The sequence below is a fragment of the Dicentrarchus labrax genome, unplaced genomic scaffold (genome assembly GCF_905237075.1).
Source record: "Dicentrarchus labrax unplaced genomic scaffold, dlabrax2021, whole genome shotgun sequence".
In the NCBI taxonomy this organism is placed as follows: domain Eukaryota; kingdom Metazoa; phylum Chordata; class Actinopteri; family Moronidae; genus Dicentrarchus; species Dicentrarchus labrax.
The window spans coordinates 9,772,636-9,789,089 of record NW_026136702.1 but is presented as its reverse complement, the minus strand read 5'-3'; the positions used below and the strand labels follow the sequence as shown (position 1 = coordinate 9,789,089).

At 41.8% G+C, this 16,454-nt stretch overlaps 1 protein-coding gene across 1 annotated transcript; it reads right to left on the bottom strand.

The window, feature by feature from the left end:
- Positions 1-873: 873 nt before the first annotated feature.
- ercc6 (excision repair cross-complementation group 6) lies at positions 874-16,185 on the bottom strand. The gene is made up of 22 exons (XM_051416762.1): positions 16,115-16,185; positions 15,395-15,600; positions 15,048-15,276; positions 14,513-14,633; positions 14,289-14,403; positions 12,733-13,450; positions 11,227-11,358; positions 10,528-10,686; positions 9,515-9,650; positions 9,096-9,266; positions 8,606-8,782; positions 7,053-7,169; positions 6,527-6,622; positions 5,530-5,748; positions 5,047-5,157; positions 4,350-4,469; positions 3,998-4,092; positions 3,376-3,521; positions 2,691-3,242; positions 2,415-2,583; positions 2,242-2,320; positions 874-2,140 (listed from the first exon to the last, which is right to left on the bottom strand). Exons 2-22 carry the CDS (start codon positions 15,588-15,590, stop codon positions 1,685-1,687), a joined length of 4,314 nt encoding a protein of 1,437 aa, XP_051272722.1. The 5' UTR covers positions 15,591-15,600; positions 16,115-16,185; the 3' UTR covers positions 874-1,684.
- Positions 16,186-16,454: the final 269 nt, after the last annotated feature.

Sequence of the window (16,454 nt, the reverse complement as noted above, 5' to 3'; positions counted from 1 at the left end):
TATTTCGCTTCCTCAGATAAATGATCTGCTGCGGGACCCTTTCAATTAGTTTTAAAGCGCATCTGGGACGGCAGAGCGCAGACGCCATGCGTCTCTGAGGTGGAGGCAAAATGAGGCTTCGAGAAGCAGCTGAAATTTAGAAGAGGAGTGCGGGATTGGACTAAACCACATAAAGTGCAGAAAATCCCTTCTAATGGCGCGTAATTGGTTCTGTAATATCATTACAGGCGGATAATGGCCAGTTACAGGGCCCCGCGCTATTAAGGGTTTCCCTGGCGTGCAGCGTTTATGTTATTAAAGGGGGAATATAATGATATTTTAGTTATTAAATGCGCGTAATTAATTTATGCACCACTGAAAATAAAGTTGTTATTATGACCTCGGCGAGGTGCGTGGAGAAAATTGAAATCAAATAACGGTTGATAACTTTATCCCAATATTTGGTCTAGACAACTCTGACAAGAGTGCAGGCCTGCAGTGTGTGTATCTGCTTCCTGTCAGCGCCTCTCCTCTCCCTCCTCTGATGGTTACTTAAATGACTAATGAAATTAAAAACTCATCTTCGTTGGTTAGAAACAATTTTATAAGTAAACTTTAACAAGGTTTTCAGATTTGGGGTCCCACGTTTACATGATTTCTCTATCAGAATACATTTCAGGACCTTGGTCAGCACCACAATCTCACACTCTAGTGAAACTCTAATTCTTGCAGGATAGTGAGCAAAAAAAATAAATATATAATATATATATAAAAATGTAAACATTTAACCTTTATTGTGGTGAATATAGAAATTTAATCTGTATTTACTGACTGATCATCTTCCGTCTTCCTTTACCCTGAACCTGTGTGCATTTCAAATAACCAAACAGGAAAGTAGTTACAAAGGTTTATTGCATACAATATATGCAAGACAGTGCATTCAAAGCTTTATTTTTATTTTTTTATAAAACATGGCAGCAACATAACTTTGCTTTTTTGCCAGTTGTTCACAAATAATTGGAGGTAGGTCATTTGAATATCATTTTAATACCCCCATCTCCCCACCCCTACCCTATAATTGTTCATAGTTTAAGACAAGCCATTCAGTACAAAATCTACCAAACCTGTGGTGATTTGGTCATATTTACAAAATGACAAACTACTGTATTTTATAGAAGCATATTACAAAATATGACAGAAGTGAGAACGTTAAGATACAAATGGTGAGTAAACCATTACTCAAGGTAATTAAGTTGTAACTTTCAGACAAATAGAAAACAAGTGAATTCAAGTATAACCAGGCACAAACAACACTAAACAGCAACAGAAGTAATTGCGATAGCGCTTGAACAAGCACTAAAGTCTAACCAACTCAGATTGCAGCTCAAACTAATTATACACGGTCCCTTCAAGAGTTGGTTAACTGATAATTAACAGATAATCATGGGAGTTTATCAGCTAACCCAATAGTCCACTGTACAGTAAAACAGCCTTCCTTCAATATGGTTTATTCATAACTGTAATAATGTTAAATTACCCATTTTGATCTAGTGTGGCTGATGTACTTTTGTCAGATGGACTTCTCAGTTTGACAGCCAACAACATAAAAAAGTACAGAAAAACAAGGTGATATTGCAGACTGCAGACTTATAGCTAACAAGTACTCAAATATGCATCACAGTTCAGTCTTTCATCTGTGCTTCGCTCAGCGGAAGTGCTCCTTCAGTCTCCAGATGCCCTCCTGACCAGAAGTCCTATGGAACTCACAGATGCTCCTGAGCAGCTCTCTGAAGACAGGCGCCTGTTGCTGGGTCAATCTTGGTTTGAAATACTCCAGCACTTCCTTGGTGGTGGCCTGTCCGTCCACATTCGCCTGGAAAGCTACGAAGTTGCGCAGGTCGACCAGCAGCTCGTCGTGCTCAGTGGGCGGAGCTGGGGAGGAGCTCGTTCCCGGAGCCTCAGAGCCGTCCTCCTGTTCCTCTGCTTCTGCTTCTTCTCTTTGGCTGGAGGGCAGGCTGATGTGATTGCGCACTCTCATCTTGGCCAGCAGAGAGGAGGAGGAGAGTGGGGCGGAGTTTGACTCACTTTCTGGCCCCTCCCCACTGAAATGAGCTCCTGAACCAGGCTTCTTTGACACAGACTTATTTATAATAGCAGCATCCTGAAGAGAGAAACAAATGAATTTACACAACATGGCACAAAATGCAAAATAACTGCCATAATTGTGCTACATATCTTTTTTCACAATAACACTACTGTTACCTTGCATTTGCTGGGAGTAGGGACAGACTGAACAGAAGGTGCAACCAGGAGAGAATTCTTCTTTTGTCCAAAACGTTTCCTGAGAGAGCAAACGAGGGGCAAACTTAAGATATGTTTTATTTTAAATTAGATAAGTGCAGTTCTAAACTTTTCCAGTGTGTGAGACTGTGTACCTTGCAGGTGGAGGAGGGGGTCTATTGAAGGGCAGCCTGCACTTTTGGCGAGAAACCTTAAGAGCTTTCATGGCATCTTTGGCCACCCTGTTGGCTTCTGCCTCTACAAGAACATAGTCAGGGTTGGAGGACTCCATGATGGTGTCATGCTGCATCACACTGTGGATACCTGAAGAAGACGAGTAACAAAAATAAGAGTCAACAAAGTAGCTTATTATTTTACTGAAAAAACCATGCCAGGATATGGCTGATGGGGTTTGTGCACAAAAAGCTTACCAGATTTCTTGAAGAGCTTTGCCAAGACATAATCGTCGGATTTCTTCTGGTCACCGGTCTCATTGTCTTCTCCCTCCCCTTTCTTATAGGTTCTTTTCTTCACCAAGTGAGAGATGCGTTGGCCTTCAAACCGAGCATCCTGCGTGCGTTTGCGTTTCTTATGTTTACGTTTGTCTGAGTCAGCGGAGTCGCAGTGCTTCCTCTTCTCCCTGTGTTTCTGTGGGCTAGTCAGGGTAGAGTCTTTGTCTCTGTGTTGGTGAGAGCTGGATGAGTTTGAGTTTTTGAGTCCTGGCTGGGCTGCATCCCAGTCTCTGTTATTTTGCCCTGTATGCTGTGTATTTGCTGAAATATTGCCATTATGGTTGGTGCTTTGACTGTCCGTCGGGACATTTGGTTCACCCTGAGAGTTTTTATTGCACGGAGAACTGTTTCCATCCCTTAATGCAGGAATGTTTATCGAGGAGTGTTTATGTACATGGGTGCCATGGTTTGCCGTGTGTGACGGCCTTGGTCTTTCAGGTTTCTTGGGTGCCTTGACATCAGAACCTGTACCTGTAAGAGAATCATACCAAAAAAACCTTTTAGGTGGATTCTTTTCTGAAGAGATTTGGATACTAATAACTAGACAATAGAATGTTTCTCTGGTAAGAACAAAACGGACAAACAAAAAGAAAAAATTGCAGACCTGCAAATATGGCACTGGTCTCTGTTCCCTGAGCTCCATCCGGGTCTGACAGGGTGAAGAGCTCATAGATGTCATTAGACTTGAAAAAACGTCTTTGTTTGGGGTCCTTCAGAACACGATTGGTCAGAAATTGTTTGAAGATTTGCCTGAATTACAACAGATAAAAAACAGAATTAGATACTTTACCCCAGCAGGCAACCCTGATCCTCTGTCACCACAGAGTAGTTTGGCTGATGGATGAGAAAATTAGTTAACCGCACTACTGTAGGTACCAAAATAGAATCCCCACAGTTTTTCCAACTTGCTTTTTGAAAGCACTTCACAGACCCAAACCAACCAGAGCAACAGTTTAGCAGTCCTAAATTGGCCATTTAATAATGCAGGAAAGCTTTTCAATTACTGAGAACTGGGATAGTGCAAGTAGTAATACAGTGATGTGAGCAATTAGTCATGTTATTACCAACATTCATGAATATGTGAAGTCAATGGAAAGGCAACAAAAATACAAAACCAGCTGAGAGAAAGCACAAAAGACAGTGCTTGAGTTTTGTGTTTGAATATCCTGTATATGGAAGTGCTCATGGTTAAGCATCACGTTAAACAATATAAAAACTGTGCTGACCTGTGGTAGATTTTCTCCTCGATGGTCCCTGCAGTCAGCAGTCTGTAGATCGTCACTTGCTGCTTCTGACCAATCCTCCATGCTCGCTCCCGTGCCTATGAACAACACAATACATTCAAATAAATAATTAAATTAATTATCTGAAACGCACAGTCAAGTTTTTTTATTCAGGCTTAAAGTAAACAAGGAAGAAATGGTGTGAATCAGGAAAAGCTGGTGTCCAACTGGAAATTTAAGTAATTTTTAAGTTGCAAATAACAGATGTACATAAACAGAAAAATAAAAATCCATGAGAAATAATGCATCTAGTAAATGTTTAATTTGAGCTATCGAATGTGTGTTTCTGTCTAACCTGTGTGTCGGTACTGGGGTTCCAGTCTGGGTCATAGATGATAACTCTGTTGGCTCCAGTCAGATTGACTCCCAGACCTCCGACTTTAGTGGTCAACAAGAAGATAAAAATGGATTTGTCCTGTAAGAAAAAAAAGTCAAGGGAAAAAAATTTCACTGATTAATAAACATCATTTATATGGTTTCTATACTTCCTTTTGAAAATCACTTTGAGGTATAATCATAACACTACATTTATTCAGTAAATTGTTAACTAACAATTGAAGGTAATATCAAACAAGAATGTCCTGTTTTTCAAATTAAATTACACTATATAAAGAGAATCAAATATCTTAATTTAAACTTAGCTTTTGGTTATGTTATTCTCACTACCAAGAACATTTTTTAATTGTTATAAAACTTTTAACTTTAACACGTTCAATTTAAAAAATACTGATTTTGCTAAACATTTGAAGAGAATCAGAATACTATTAACTATTCATTAGCTATAATTTTAAATTCTTTCTTGTGAAGTTACACATATATGCGTAATGATATTTGAATACGGAGACAATAAGGTGCATACAGTTTTAACAACAGATTGTCACCAATTAGTGTTTCCACCTCAGGGTGTGCAGGGTTCCACTGAAGCCGTTTGTCCCTCAGGACGGGATTTTCATGGGAAACACTCAGAGCCATTAGGGATGACTAATCCTTACCTCGTTGTAGCGAGCGATGAGGGGCTGTCTGGAAGCTATTGGGGTAGTGCCGTCCATTTTCAGGTACAAGTAGTTATTCTCCCTCACAAATACCTCGAAGATGTCCAACATCTGGAAAGGAGGAAGGCGATAAAATAAGCAGAGAGATTGTGGGGAAAAAAAAGGAGACAGGGAGTGAAATAGAGAGAGGGAAAGAGGGGCTGAGGTTTGGATTATCTCTAAAAGGATTAAAGCAGATTAATATTACATGGACAGAGATACCGACAGGGAGGGTCTCAGGTTCCCTCTGAGGTATAATCTCATTGGTATTGACTGCAACAGCTGGGGCCTCTCTCACATACACACTCTCTCTCTCGGCACGCAGTTTTACAAGCACAGGGGTTGTACGTACACAACAACAAATGCGGAGACAACATCTACAAGCGATCATGAGAATTAATTGGACAAGTGATTTGTAGGTGAATCAGAGAATGTGTTCCTAACCTGTCTAGACTGCGTGAAGAGCAGGACTCTGTGGCCCTGTTTGAACCAGAGACGCAGCAGTGACTCCACCACTATCAGTTTTCCTGAGCGTTTCCAGAAGCCGAAGTGTTCCTCCTCAGTGAGCTGGTCTTCTGGGATTCCCCGCAACATCCGGGGTCCGCCAGAGAAAAGGTCCGGGTGGTTACAGATCTTACGTAGCGCTATTAAACCTGAGAATACCTAAACGGTACCAAAAAAAAGGAAAAGAAAAAGAGCTTCTCAAATAGACTGTTTCCTTCATTAACACAGAATTAGTCACAGGTGACAAAACTGGTACAGAAGGTTGGTAGAATTCACTGCTTTTCACAGCGTTGCACCTTTAAACAAATAAACACATTTACTTTAGCCTACAGGAATGAGTTACATAATTTATTTACGGACAATAAAGGCCGCGTTTCTTGATGAAGGCCCAACGGTCACTGCATTAATAATGGTGTTTAATGGACTGAGAGTGACCACTGAATATGTCTGTAAGAGCATATGTGTGTGTGTGCACACACACAATCTGCTGTGGTCACCCCTGGCTCTCCAACAAGGTCCATTTGGTCAGTGGTGATAAATGGTTGAGTCTCTCTCTCCAGGGTCTGGCTAATGTGAGAAGTCCAACTGCACAGCATTCTTAAAGTGAGCATCTTAAAGAACACTAAAGTCAAGCTACTAGGCGTTTAACAAAATCTACATGGCAAAAAAATGTATTCCACTGATGGCACTTCAAGGTGTTGTTTTTTAAGTGGTCAAGAGTGGATAAAAAATCAAACAAATGCCTGTGAGCAAGAGAGGTGGACTGATATTCATCAGTTAGGTTAAATAATAAATAAGGAAAGTCTGGTTCCTGGAAGTCTTCTCCTTGACAGAGAGTTTCGCCCTCTTCGTACTTGCAATGCAGCGTGGGCCAATACAAAGAAGAAGAAGCATAAAACCAACAGTGAACTTGTTTAACAACAAAAGCGAGGCTTACCTGCATGTCCCCGTTTAGTATCTGGTAGACCTCTTTGGAATCCAAGAAGCTCTGATACACCTGCCGCTGTTCCTCTGTTAATCTACAAAACAGAACCTACACACAAACAAACACATACACAGACACACGGCAGTGTAAGAGTGTGTAATGAGCAGTGAACATCCGCTTTAAAGCCCCTTGATGAAGTGCAGAGTGTGAGAAGAGAAATTAGAGGAAAGCAACGTGTTTTTTGGAGCCACTGCTGTCCTGAGGGACTGACTTAATGAGCTGAAGTGGACTGAGGAGTCAACCAGCGTCAGCCGCGAGGACAGACCAGGGACCGGCCACCTTAATGAATACCTGCTCCTTTTACTTTACTAGGACTTTATTAGCTGGCTTCACCTGACAAGGGCCATGCACATTCATCAAATACTCTTTAGACGTGGCACATACAGTCACATCCAATCAGATAAACACCTCCCCAGTTAAGAGATCCAGGCTGTTCAATACTTAGACAGAACAGGGTCAAATGTAGTATGATGAATACCTGTTCATTTTTGTCAGGTAAAGAGAGGTTGTCTTTGACGTCTGCTTTCATTCTTCTGAGCAGGTAAGGATTTATGGTGTCCCTCAGCACACTTGCGCACTTAAATGCTGTCTGGACCTGGAAAACAACAACAGTTAAGCCTTTTAGCACAAACAAACTGCTTTAAAAACAGAAGCAACATTCAGTTCAGTGTGTCAAACAACCACAACACCACTCACACCTGTCTGTGTGGATGTTTCCTGAGGCATGATCATTGTTTAGCCCCTCTTCTGCTCTCTCTCATCACCTCCCTCATGTTGCTGTCCCTCTCAGCAGTATGAGCCATTAAACATTGAACAGAGTGCTGTTGGTCTCGGGGGACAGAGCCCTCCTCTTTCATCTACCACTATATCTACTACTGGCCAGATCCACTGGAAACAGAGAGGGGAGCTTGAGAAACACTTGGTCCCACCCACACTAAGAGCTCCACTGTAAATGTGCTGCTACACCTCATCCAGAGTCAGTGCTAAAGGCCAGTTAGCCTTTTAAACATTAACTCACTGGGGGTCCACAGAGGGATCAAAGACACACTCTGCAAAGCTTGAGGGGACAATAACATTGTGGGATTTAGGGCTCAATGGAGGTCAGAGTCGAAAAGAAAAAGAAGAGGGCAGCAGATGATCCAGTGATATCTGCACAAGCTGCTGAGTGGCTTCACATGGGGGTGCAAATGCATGCTTCAGTAATGGATCTCACATCCATATCCTCATCCAGCCCCAGCCCACCTGCATACGTTTTTATATATATATCTGGTTATACATATACATGAACAAGAGCCAAGGGCCAGCTCTGCTGCTCCGAGAATTTCGAGAAGAGGATAAGGCAGCAGAGCTTAGCCCTCTTTGACCATTTAATAACATTAATAATTAGTAAAGGTTTTTATTATCGACAGCGGAAGAAGCATCAATAGCAAGCTTAAATAATTAAATCCATACAGTCAGTGGGTTATTAACGACTGAACACTAATGACAAAGGGCTACAATTTAGCTCACTGACTCTCCACTTTAGCCTCTCCCTCTCTCACACACACTAGGGATGTACTGAAGTTCCTTTGCATGGACCTACATTATCCTGCACAGCACTTAATGGCTCTGTTGCTCCACTATCTCTCCTTCAGACTTGCTTCCATCTAGCTCTCCAGAATTGTGCATTTGTGTGACTAGTGTTGTTGAGTGACACTTAAGCTCTTCATTGCTCCCTCCCTAAACCTATGTTATATGTTTACTTAAAGGTTTGCTGGATTAATGGACTAATTCCTGTTCTTATGTATGCATCCTTTTTTCATCTTAACTAAAAAAAACAAAAAAACTGTTAAATCAAATGGTACGATCCAAAATACAAGATAAACTACAATGACAACCTTGTGGTCAGCCTTTATACCTGGTTTGTACTTTGTGTTTGTCTTCTGAAAATGTCTTCTAGCTCTAAAATGGGGGGACATTTCTTTAAGGACCTAAGAATTAAGGAGTTGAATATAAACAAATCTAACTGCATTTGTGTGTCTGTTGCAGTACCTGTACAGGTGAGGCATTGCTGTACCCCCCCATGGTGATTGGCACAGAAAACTGCTCCATGAAGACAGGCAATGTCCCCAGCTTGCCGGGGAAGACAAAATCAAACAGTGACCACAGCTCCTTCAAATTGTTCTGCATGGGAGAGCCAGACAGGATGAACCTGTGGGGAGTGCGAAACTAGAGAGAGGGAAGAGAGAATATATGTTATATATTCCTAAAGATCGATGTGATGCTCTAGGACGTTTGATGTTGTACAATGTTGTGAATTAATAGAAGTAAATAGCTTCTTCTGAAGGTAGGAACATAAGCAATTATGGTGTGTAGGAATGTGGAGAAAGATAATCTAGATAACTGACACAAATGAAAAGGCATGTATTACTTTTTCAACTCAGCAAAGTTTAAATGTATTAATAAGCAAAAGTCACTACTGCTGGAAGCATCTTCAAGTATTGTGCTTATACACTTTGTTCATGAATGTCTAAAACAATACCTGTTTGCAGGCAATGGTAACTCCCGCATTTGGATTCCTGATCTTATGGCCCTCATCCAGTATAATATAGTGCCAGTCCCAGCGCTGCAAGGTGTCTTGCATATTCCTCACAGCTGAATATGAGGTTATCAAAATACCATGACACGATACGATCTCTGGTATAAGCTTTTCCTGCAACAGAGAAAAAAACCCCACATAGATCAATTCAGGTTATCGGCAGATCAACTCCTAAACATCTCTGGTAGCTTGAGTGTCGAAGTAGGGTCTTTAATGTGGTTTCAGGACAGAGGGGAGAAGGTTAAAAGATAATCTGGCATAAACAGACCTCTAGTGCCCCCCAGAGGAAAGAAATACCCTGTAGAAAACTTTTTAACTGAATTATGAATATGAAAATCCACTACACATGAACAAACAATTACCTTGTTGCTGGTGAAAGAGCCAGTTTCATGCAGAACAGCCACCCTGAAAGGAGGCCACCAGGTGTGAAACTCCTTTACCCACTGGTGCATGACTGTAGCTGGGCACACGATGACTGTCGGACCCAGACCGGCATACCTACAACACACAGCGCAGAGATGTTTAATCTTAAACCTGTGGTTAAGATGAGTAACAAGGGAGCTCGGGGTTCATTTAACTTTGCATAACTTCAGAAAATTTCATTAGCAGATTACAATCAACATTTCGATATCAAATTATACAAAATAAAGGCTTTTCCCCAAAAAGTGAAAATGAAAATGTCCTTTGCTTTAATGTAGAGTAACGGAAATAGAGGAAGCTGAGTGTCAAAGTACAATAATGGTGCAGAATGATCTTACAAAAAAACTCCATTCCGTCTCTGTGTCTTGCAAACGAATCAAAGAAGGTGCGTGGACACATGCTCAGCTCCTCTGTGAAGATTTACAAGAGCTTTGTCAAACACACACGCACAAAGATACACTAATGGGCTGGTATGAACCTCTGCCTGGTGGAAGCTATTGATACTTGGCCATAATTGAGTTTGCAAGCAATCAATTTGTGGGCGTCTATAGCAGACAGAGTATTGACCATCAGGGAAGCTCCACCTCCACCCAGTGTCGTCTGTGCAGTAAAACCAGATTATCACCACATGTGAGTCATGTTTTCCATGTTTGATTTGTTGTCCCACACCCACTTCATGAGTCCAAAATTAATTTTAAGTGTTCATGACATGACAGTCACTCTACTCTACCACACCTTCTGTCTCACACACACACACACACACACCCAGAGTGTCAGTGTTTTCTCTGATGTCTGCAGTAAGAAAGTGAAGAGTCGGATAATTGAAACATGTTTAATAATTCAGATGAACACTCTCAAGCAGAAATCCCCCTAATCAAATATTCATACCATACAGACACACAGTCTCTGGCCACAGTTTGTTTGTTTGTGTGTGTGTGTGTGTGTGTGTGTGTACCTGTAGTTGGATCCTCTGGTCCTCAGTTTGCTGTAGCTCAGTCCAGCGAGAAAGCTGATGACCTCGATGGTTTTACCCAATCCCATCTCATCTCCCAGGATGCCGCCTGCCTGCTGACAATGGAGTTCCCACATCCACCGCACACCTGTCTGCTGGTACCTGACAACGTGATACACGTATGTAAAGTGCACACACATTACAGGGTGGCCCGGTAATCACACTGCATTTCAACTGAAATCTGATTCAATTATTGCCAGTAAGTGTCAGAGCAAATTACTTAATCCCTTCCAGCTAGAGGGATGATGTACTTGCCAGCCAAAAGCAAATTTTCTTACAGTGAAAACTGACTATATCGTTATTAAATATATGCAAAAAACCCCACACAATTTGTAGTAAATTATGACAATTGTGGTGTTTTAAGAAAGACGAGGGCAGGCAAAATGACATACCAACAAATACTAGTGACCTATAGACCTAGTTTATGGTGCCTCGATCAAATAATCTTTAGCTAATCATTATCATTTCAGGACAAAGGCTGTTAGAAGCTGAGACAGTACATAAAGCACACAGACTTTCTTTTATAGACCAATTATTTTATAGCTATCAAATACCATCACTTCCTTACTTGGCAGTTGAAAACATTTGTTAGTGGCTGCGTGAATATTTGAGGTAACTCTTAATGTTTCATAATTAACTTACTTGAAAAGTTTTTTCCAGAGGAATCCAGGCACTTTGAATCCCTCATCAAATTCTTCATCACTGTCGTCTGTAAGCTCCTCGCCTCTTTCTCTCTTCGCCTCCCTTTCTCGAAGACGCTGTCGCTTCCATTTCCTAGTAAAAGAATGAGTACATACTGATGAAGTTCTAGCACATTAGTCAGCTTGCTGAGTTAGAAGTCAAACATCTGCTTAATCTTTAGAAAAGGGTTCCAAGACTAAAATAACTATCGTGAAAACTGTCAAAATGAGTGTTTGATACTGTGTTTACATCCAAAAAGTAAAATAATTTGGTGATCCCAGCTCAAAATAAGTGAGACATTTCAAGTGAATTCTGTCATTTTGGAGACTAGACTACTGACCCTGCCACCCCACAGATACTTGGATAGTTCCAGCTACATGCAACCCTGAACAGGGTAAGTAGGAATAGAGAATGGATGGATGGACAGACCATTTGCACTCAGTGATTTGTTTAAAGACTTGACTACACAGGTGTATGGATAGCAAATGTTTTGAGTTGTGGGTATTTCCCTTGAGCGGTGGAACATCTACAGCAAAAAGGGAAATGTAAAGGAGAAGAGTTTTAATGGTGCAGGAGAGAGGGCAGTTAGAGGCACAGTCGTCGCGCAGCAAATGAAGATTGATACAGACAATTAGTAGTGCGAGTTCCCCAGAAAGGTGTGAGGTGGAGAGGATAAGAATCCATCTTCATTTGGGCCTGGTCCTGTCACCCTGCCACAAAACTGGTCCTTTAGCTGGGCCTGGGAGACCACACTCTCTAATTAAGTCAAGACTAAGCATTGGTTCAGTTAATTACACTTTTCTGCCCCCACTACACCCCCCCACCCAACTACAAATACCGCCCGCTCTAATAATATCATTCCTCATATAAGCTAGCCTCACCATCCATGCCGTGTCTATGCTGTTGAATTGACATTCAATCACTGCAGTGTAGAAAAAGGACACATGCCAACACAATTTATTTGGCAGCTATAAATATGAAATCTCATTAGGGCTGCTCTTCCATTAATTTGAGCATTAGAGTGAGTGAGTGTATAAAACCATGTGCAGGAGGATAATTAGGCCAGTGTGAGAGCAGAGAGAGAAGAAGAGCAGGGAGTGAATTTGCTTAGTCAAGAAACAGCTGCCAATCTCATCTGGGATTAACTCTCCTTCTGCACTATGGAGCCAGCAGAAACCGACTGCTTTTCTCCTTAACTAACGGGAATAACAATAGCACATTTGCACCACTGCCATTGCAAATGTGATGCAAAGTTAAAAGCTCAATCTGGCGTTTGTTGAGCATGTCATTTACAGGCGCAGATGTATGCATTCTCGGTAGAGGAAGACTTGCTGATGAAAACGTTGTATCCAATCACAAATCTACTGTTTAAAAACTGTAAACAAATTACAAAACTCTTAGCCAAAAATAACCAATAATTTATAGTATAGTATATTAAAGTTTATAACAGCAATTACACAATCATACCTTATTCGCTGCCTGTAGTATTCCACATCTCCATCATCTCTGCATTTTTTGCCTTTACCCTTCTCATTCTCCTCTTCATCAGAACTCTCAGGGCAGTATTCTTCCTCACTCTCCTCTTTTTTCTTGCCTTTCTTCCTCCCCTTCTTTTCAGTTTTTCTCTTGTATGGTTTCAACTCATACTCGTCTTCATCCTCCTCCCCAAAGCCCTCCTCCATGGCTTCTCTTTCCTCTTGGTCAGGATCTATGCCTTCATCACTGGGCAGGTACTCTGACTCCTCGCTGCCCGTCTCCTCTCCCTCAGTATGACACTTCCTCCTTGGCTTAGGGAGCTGTGGCTCGGTCTTGGGACGAGCCTTAGGATGGGCCTTCAGAGCAGTTATCTGGAGCTTTCGCATGCGCTTCCTCATTTTTTTATCCTTGGAAGAGGAAACAATTCTGCTGGTTTTTCCCCTGGCCTCCTCATCAGGGCTGAGTCCAGAGCTCCGCTTCTTCTTTAAAAGAGGGCCTCTCCTCCTCTCAGTAGCCAACTTTGCCTGGTCCGTCAAGTACTGGTCAAAGGCTGAGTTCTCAGCAAGCATCACTTTTCGAGGCTCCTTCTTGACCTCCTTCTGCGGGATTCGTGTTCCAAAAGGAGTCATGTGTCCGGTCCGGATAAGCTCCTCCCATTCAGTTTCCTGAGAGGGCATGAGCATGCTGCCCAGTGTGGACGGCCCGGCTTCTGGTAAAACACAAACATCAGGCAGGGTTAGATACAGAACTGTCAATTATCAGAAGAAACTTCTGCTCTTTGTAGGTTACAACTTTCAAATATGTTGCCCTAATGGCCAAAACCCTCAGTGATGTCAGGGTGGTTACTATTTTGTTCATGTTAAACAAAGAATAACGTATATATGAAACCAATCAGGCTATGTAGTGGACATCCTACAGCGAAGTGTTAGTATTCCTTGTTATTACAACTGAAGATGATTACAGTTTGTGTGTCCTTTTTTAGAGATCATTCAAAAATTATTGACAGCTGTCTACTGTGTCACAATAGATGTGTCAAACGCACCCATCAAACAGAAGCAAACAGATCTCAAAGGCTGTTGCAAAATAAAGTGTTAAGTGGCAACAACTAAACTGGAAAAAACATTCCAACACCAAATGTAACCCAGCTGTCTCAGGGGAGAGCTCAATGTGAAAATGCTTCACACAAATATGTGACATTTTTCTAATTACAGTGCAACAAACTCAACTGACACATATTTAGATGGATGTGTCAGGGACAAAATCTGTAGAAGATGTAACACATATTAACATCTTGGTATTCCAAACAACATCACTGCACCGTGGAGTGTAATTTGTACCACCCAGAGAGTATTAATGATAATCTCTGACAATTCCTTCAATGAGGAATGCCACTGAATCTTGGCCACCATAACTGCAACTGGTCTGAATGCTTTGTATTGTTTCTATTTCTGCTTTGTTTTGCTTCACTTTGGACAGCGCTGAACGTGACCCTGGTTTCATACTTTCTACCTTACGTGAAAAGGAGATTCAAAATAAAGACACCTCACCTTCCTCTTCGTCATCCTCTGCCAAAAGCTCAGCTTCCACTCGTTGGGTGTCCTCTCCTCCCAGAATGGCCTGAAGTCGCTTCTGTTTGGCTCTGACTTTCTTCAGCTGTTTCTCCTGAATTAAAAGGCGTTGTCATCATCACCACATTCACTATCAATAACATATTAATGTAATATTATCATGTAAATCATATACTTATACTACTTAGTATTTAGTATTGTACCTTATTTTCTTTCTGTCGTTTCACAGATTCAATCTTCCGACTGATATCTTTGCTGGAGGCAGCATATGGAGACAGCTGCTCGATAATCTTGTTGATATGTTTCAGAGATGTTGTAACAGACCTGAAACACACAGTATTAAAAAAACAGAGTAAGATTTCTATCTCGGTGCAATCGTAACATTAGCTGGGTGATATAGTGGAAAAATATATCACAATAAAATGTTTCATTTCAATCGATAGCAATAATTATTGATAATTCTTAATAATTTACCCACTTAATTTATAAAGGCACACACACATTATTGTTGCTGAGTACATCTCCATCGTGGACTACCTGTGGATTGTTTCTTTAACGAAGGGTGAAAGCGGCTATGGTGAGTCTCTCATAGCACGCTCCGTTATCAAGGCATATGACTGTTTATGGCAGTTTGCATTTTAGTGAAACTATTAATATTCTACTGAAGACTTTTCTTATTGCAATCGATGAAGTGTCTAGTTCCGATTTATATATTGCTAAGGTTTTACTGTCCTTTACCTGACATCATCCAGCACAGACTGGTATTCCTTCTCAGCGTCAACTTTAGCAGCAGCCTGACTGGCCTCGTGGATCGCCTCGTCCACTTGCTGCAGGACACCTTGCTCAAGGACATCCTGGTCATACACAGCCACACCAAGACCCTGAAGTTCATCAGCTCCAGAACTGGCGGATGCCGCTTGGATACGCTGCCGGTCGATCTGCAACAAGGCTCCAGACTTCTTACCACCTGTACCGCACCACGGACGACAACACATGGAAGCATGAGATGGCCATTTTCTGTCAGTTCAAAACTATTCATGACATTTATCCCTACTCTCTTGTGGTGTAAGGATTGTATAGCTCACCGCTGTTGCCCTCCTCAGGTCCAGTGTTGGCAGGATAGGCTGCAGCAGCCTCTGATCCCTGGCTGTTTTCAGGGAGAGAGCACACTGCTGAGCCCCCTGTAGCCCCATCCTCCTCTGTCCCTCCCGGGGTTAGGGCAGCACTGGCAGGGCTGGAGAGAGAGGAGGGAACCTGGTCCTCTAAACCCTCCACAGGCATGTTGATGCAGCTGTAAACAAAGTCAATGGGTTATTATTACTAACAGATGATGTCTTATAAGCCCTGGCAATACTTGAATAAAAAGGCTATAATATAGCAAGAATACACCTACTGTGAGCTAACTCGCCTCAAACGTGGTTAAATATAAATGTAATTAACTCTTATTCAACATTAACTGACTTTAAGTTAATTATCCTGTGATACAATAACACCTGTCTTAATCACAGAACAGACTAAAACACACAGTTAGTTAGTTAAACCTTTATAACAATCACATAAAGTTGACTTGGAGACACTGAAGTCTCTCACAGCCCTCCATTGTTTACGTGGCTAAGTTAGCCTGCTAAGCTAACAGCGAGCCCGAACATCCATCAGCTGTTCGGGCGACGAGCTTGAATTAAAACCATGAAACAAATAACGTTACAGGTTCATAACACAGGAGGTTAAAACGTTATCGTTGTTGTCTGGATGCAGGTGGGTACATTTAACCGAGTGTCGAAGGGACAATGACAGAAATTACTTACAAACCGTGCAGTTACACAACATCACTTGGTGGGTTTATGTCAGGTTGCTAACCGAGTTTCCGGGTTTCCGGTGCAATCATGGTCTCAGTTCAATGATTAAGTTGTTGGACAGCGCCCCCTGCTGCCTCACTGCACCATGGCGGCTCTTGTCCTCTAGATGGCGCCACGAAACCACCAGAATAAACCACACACACACACACACACACACACACACACACACACACACACACACACACACACACACACAATCAGTTGAACCACCCCCCCTCAGTCCAATCTAAATGTGCTGGACCACATTTTGGCATGCGACCACATTGTATTTGTGTTTTACATAAGCAGC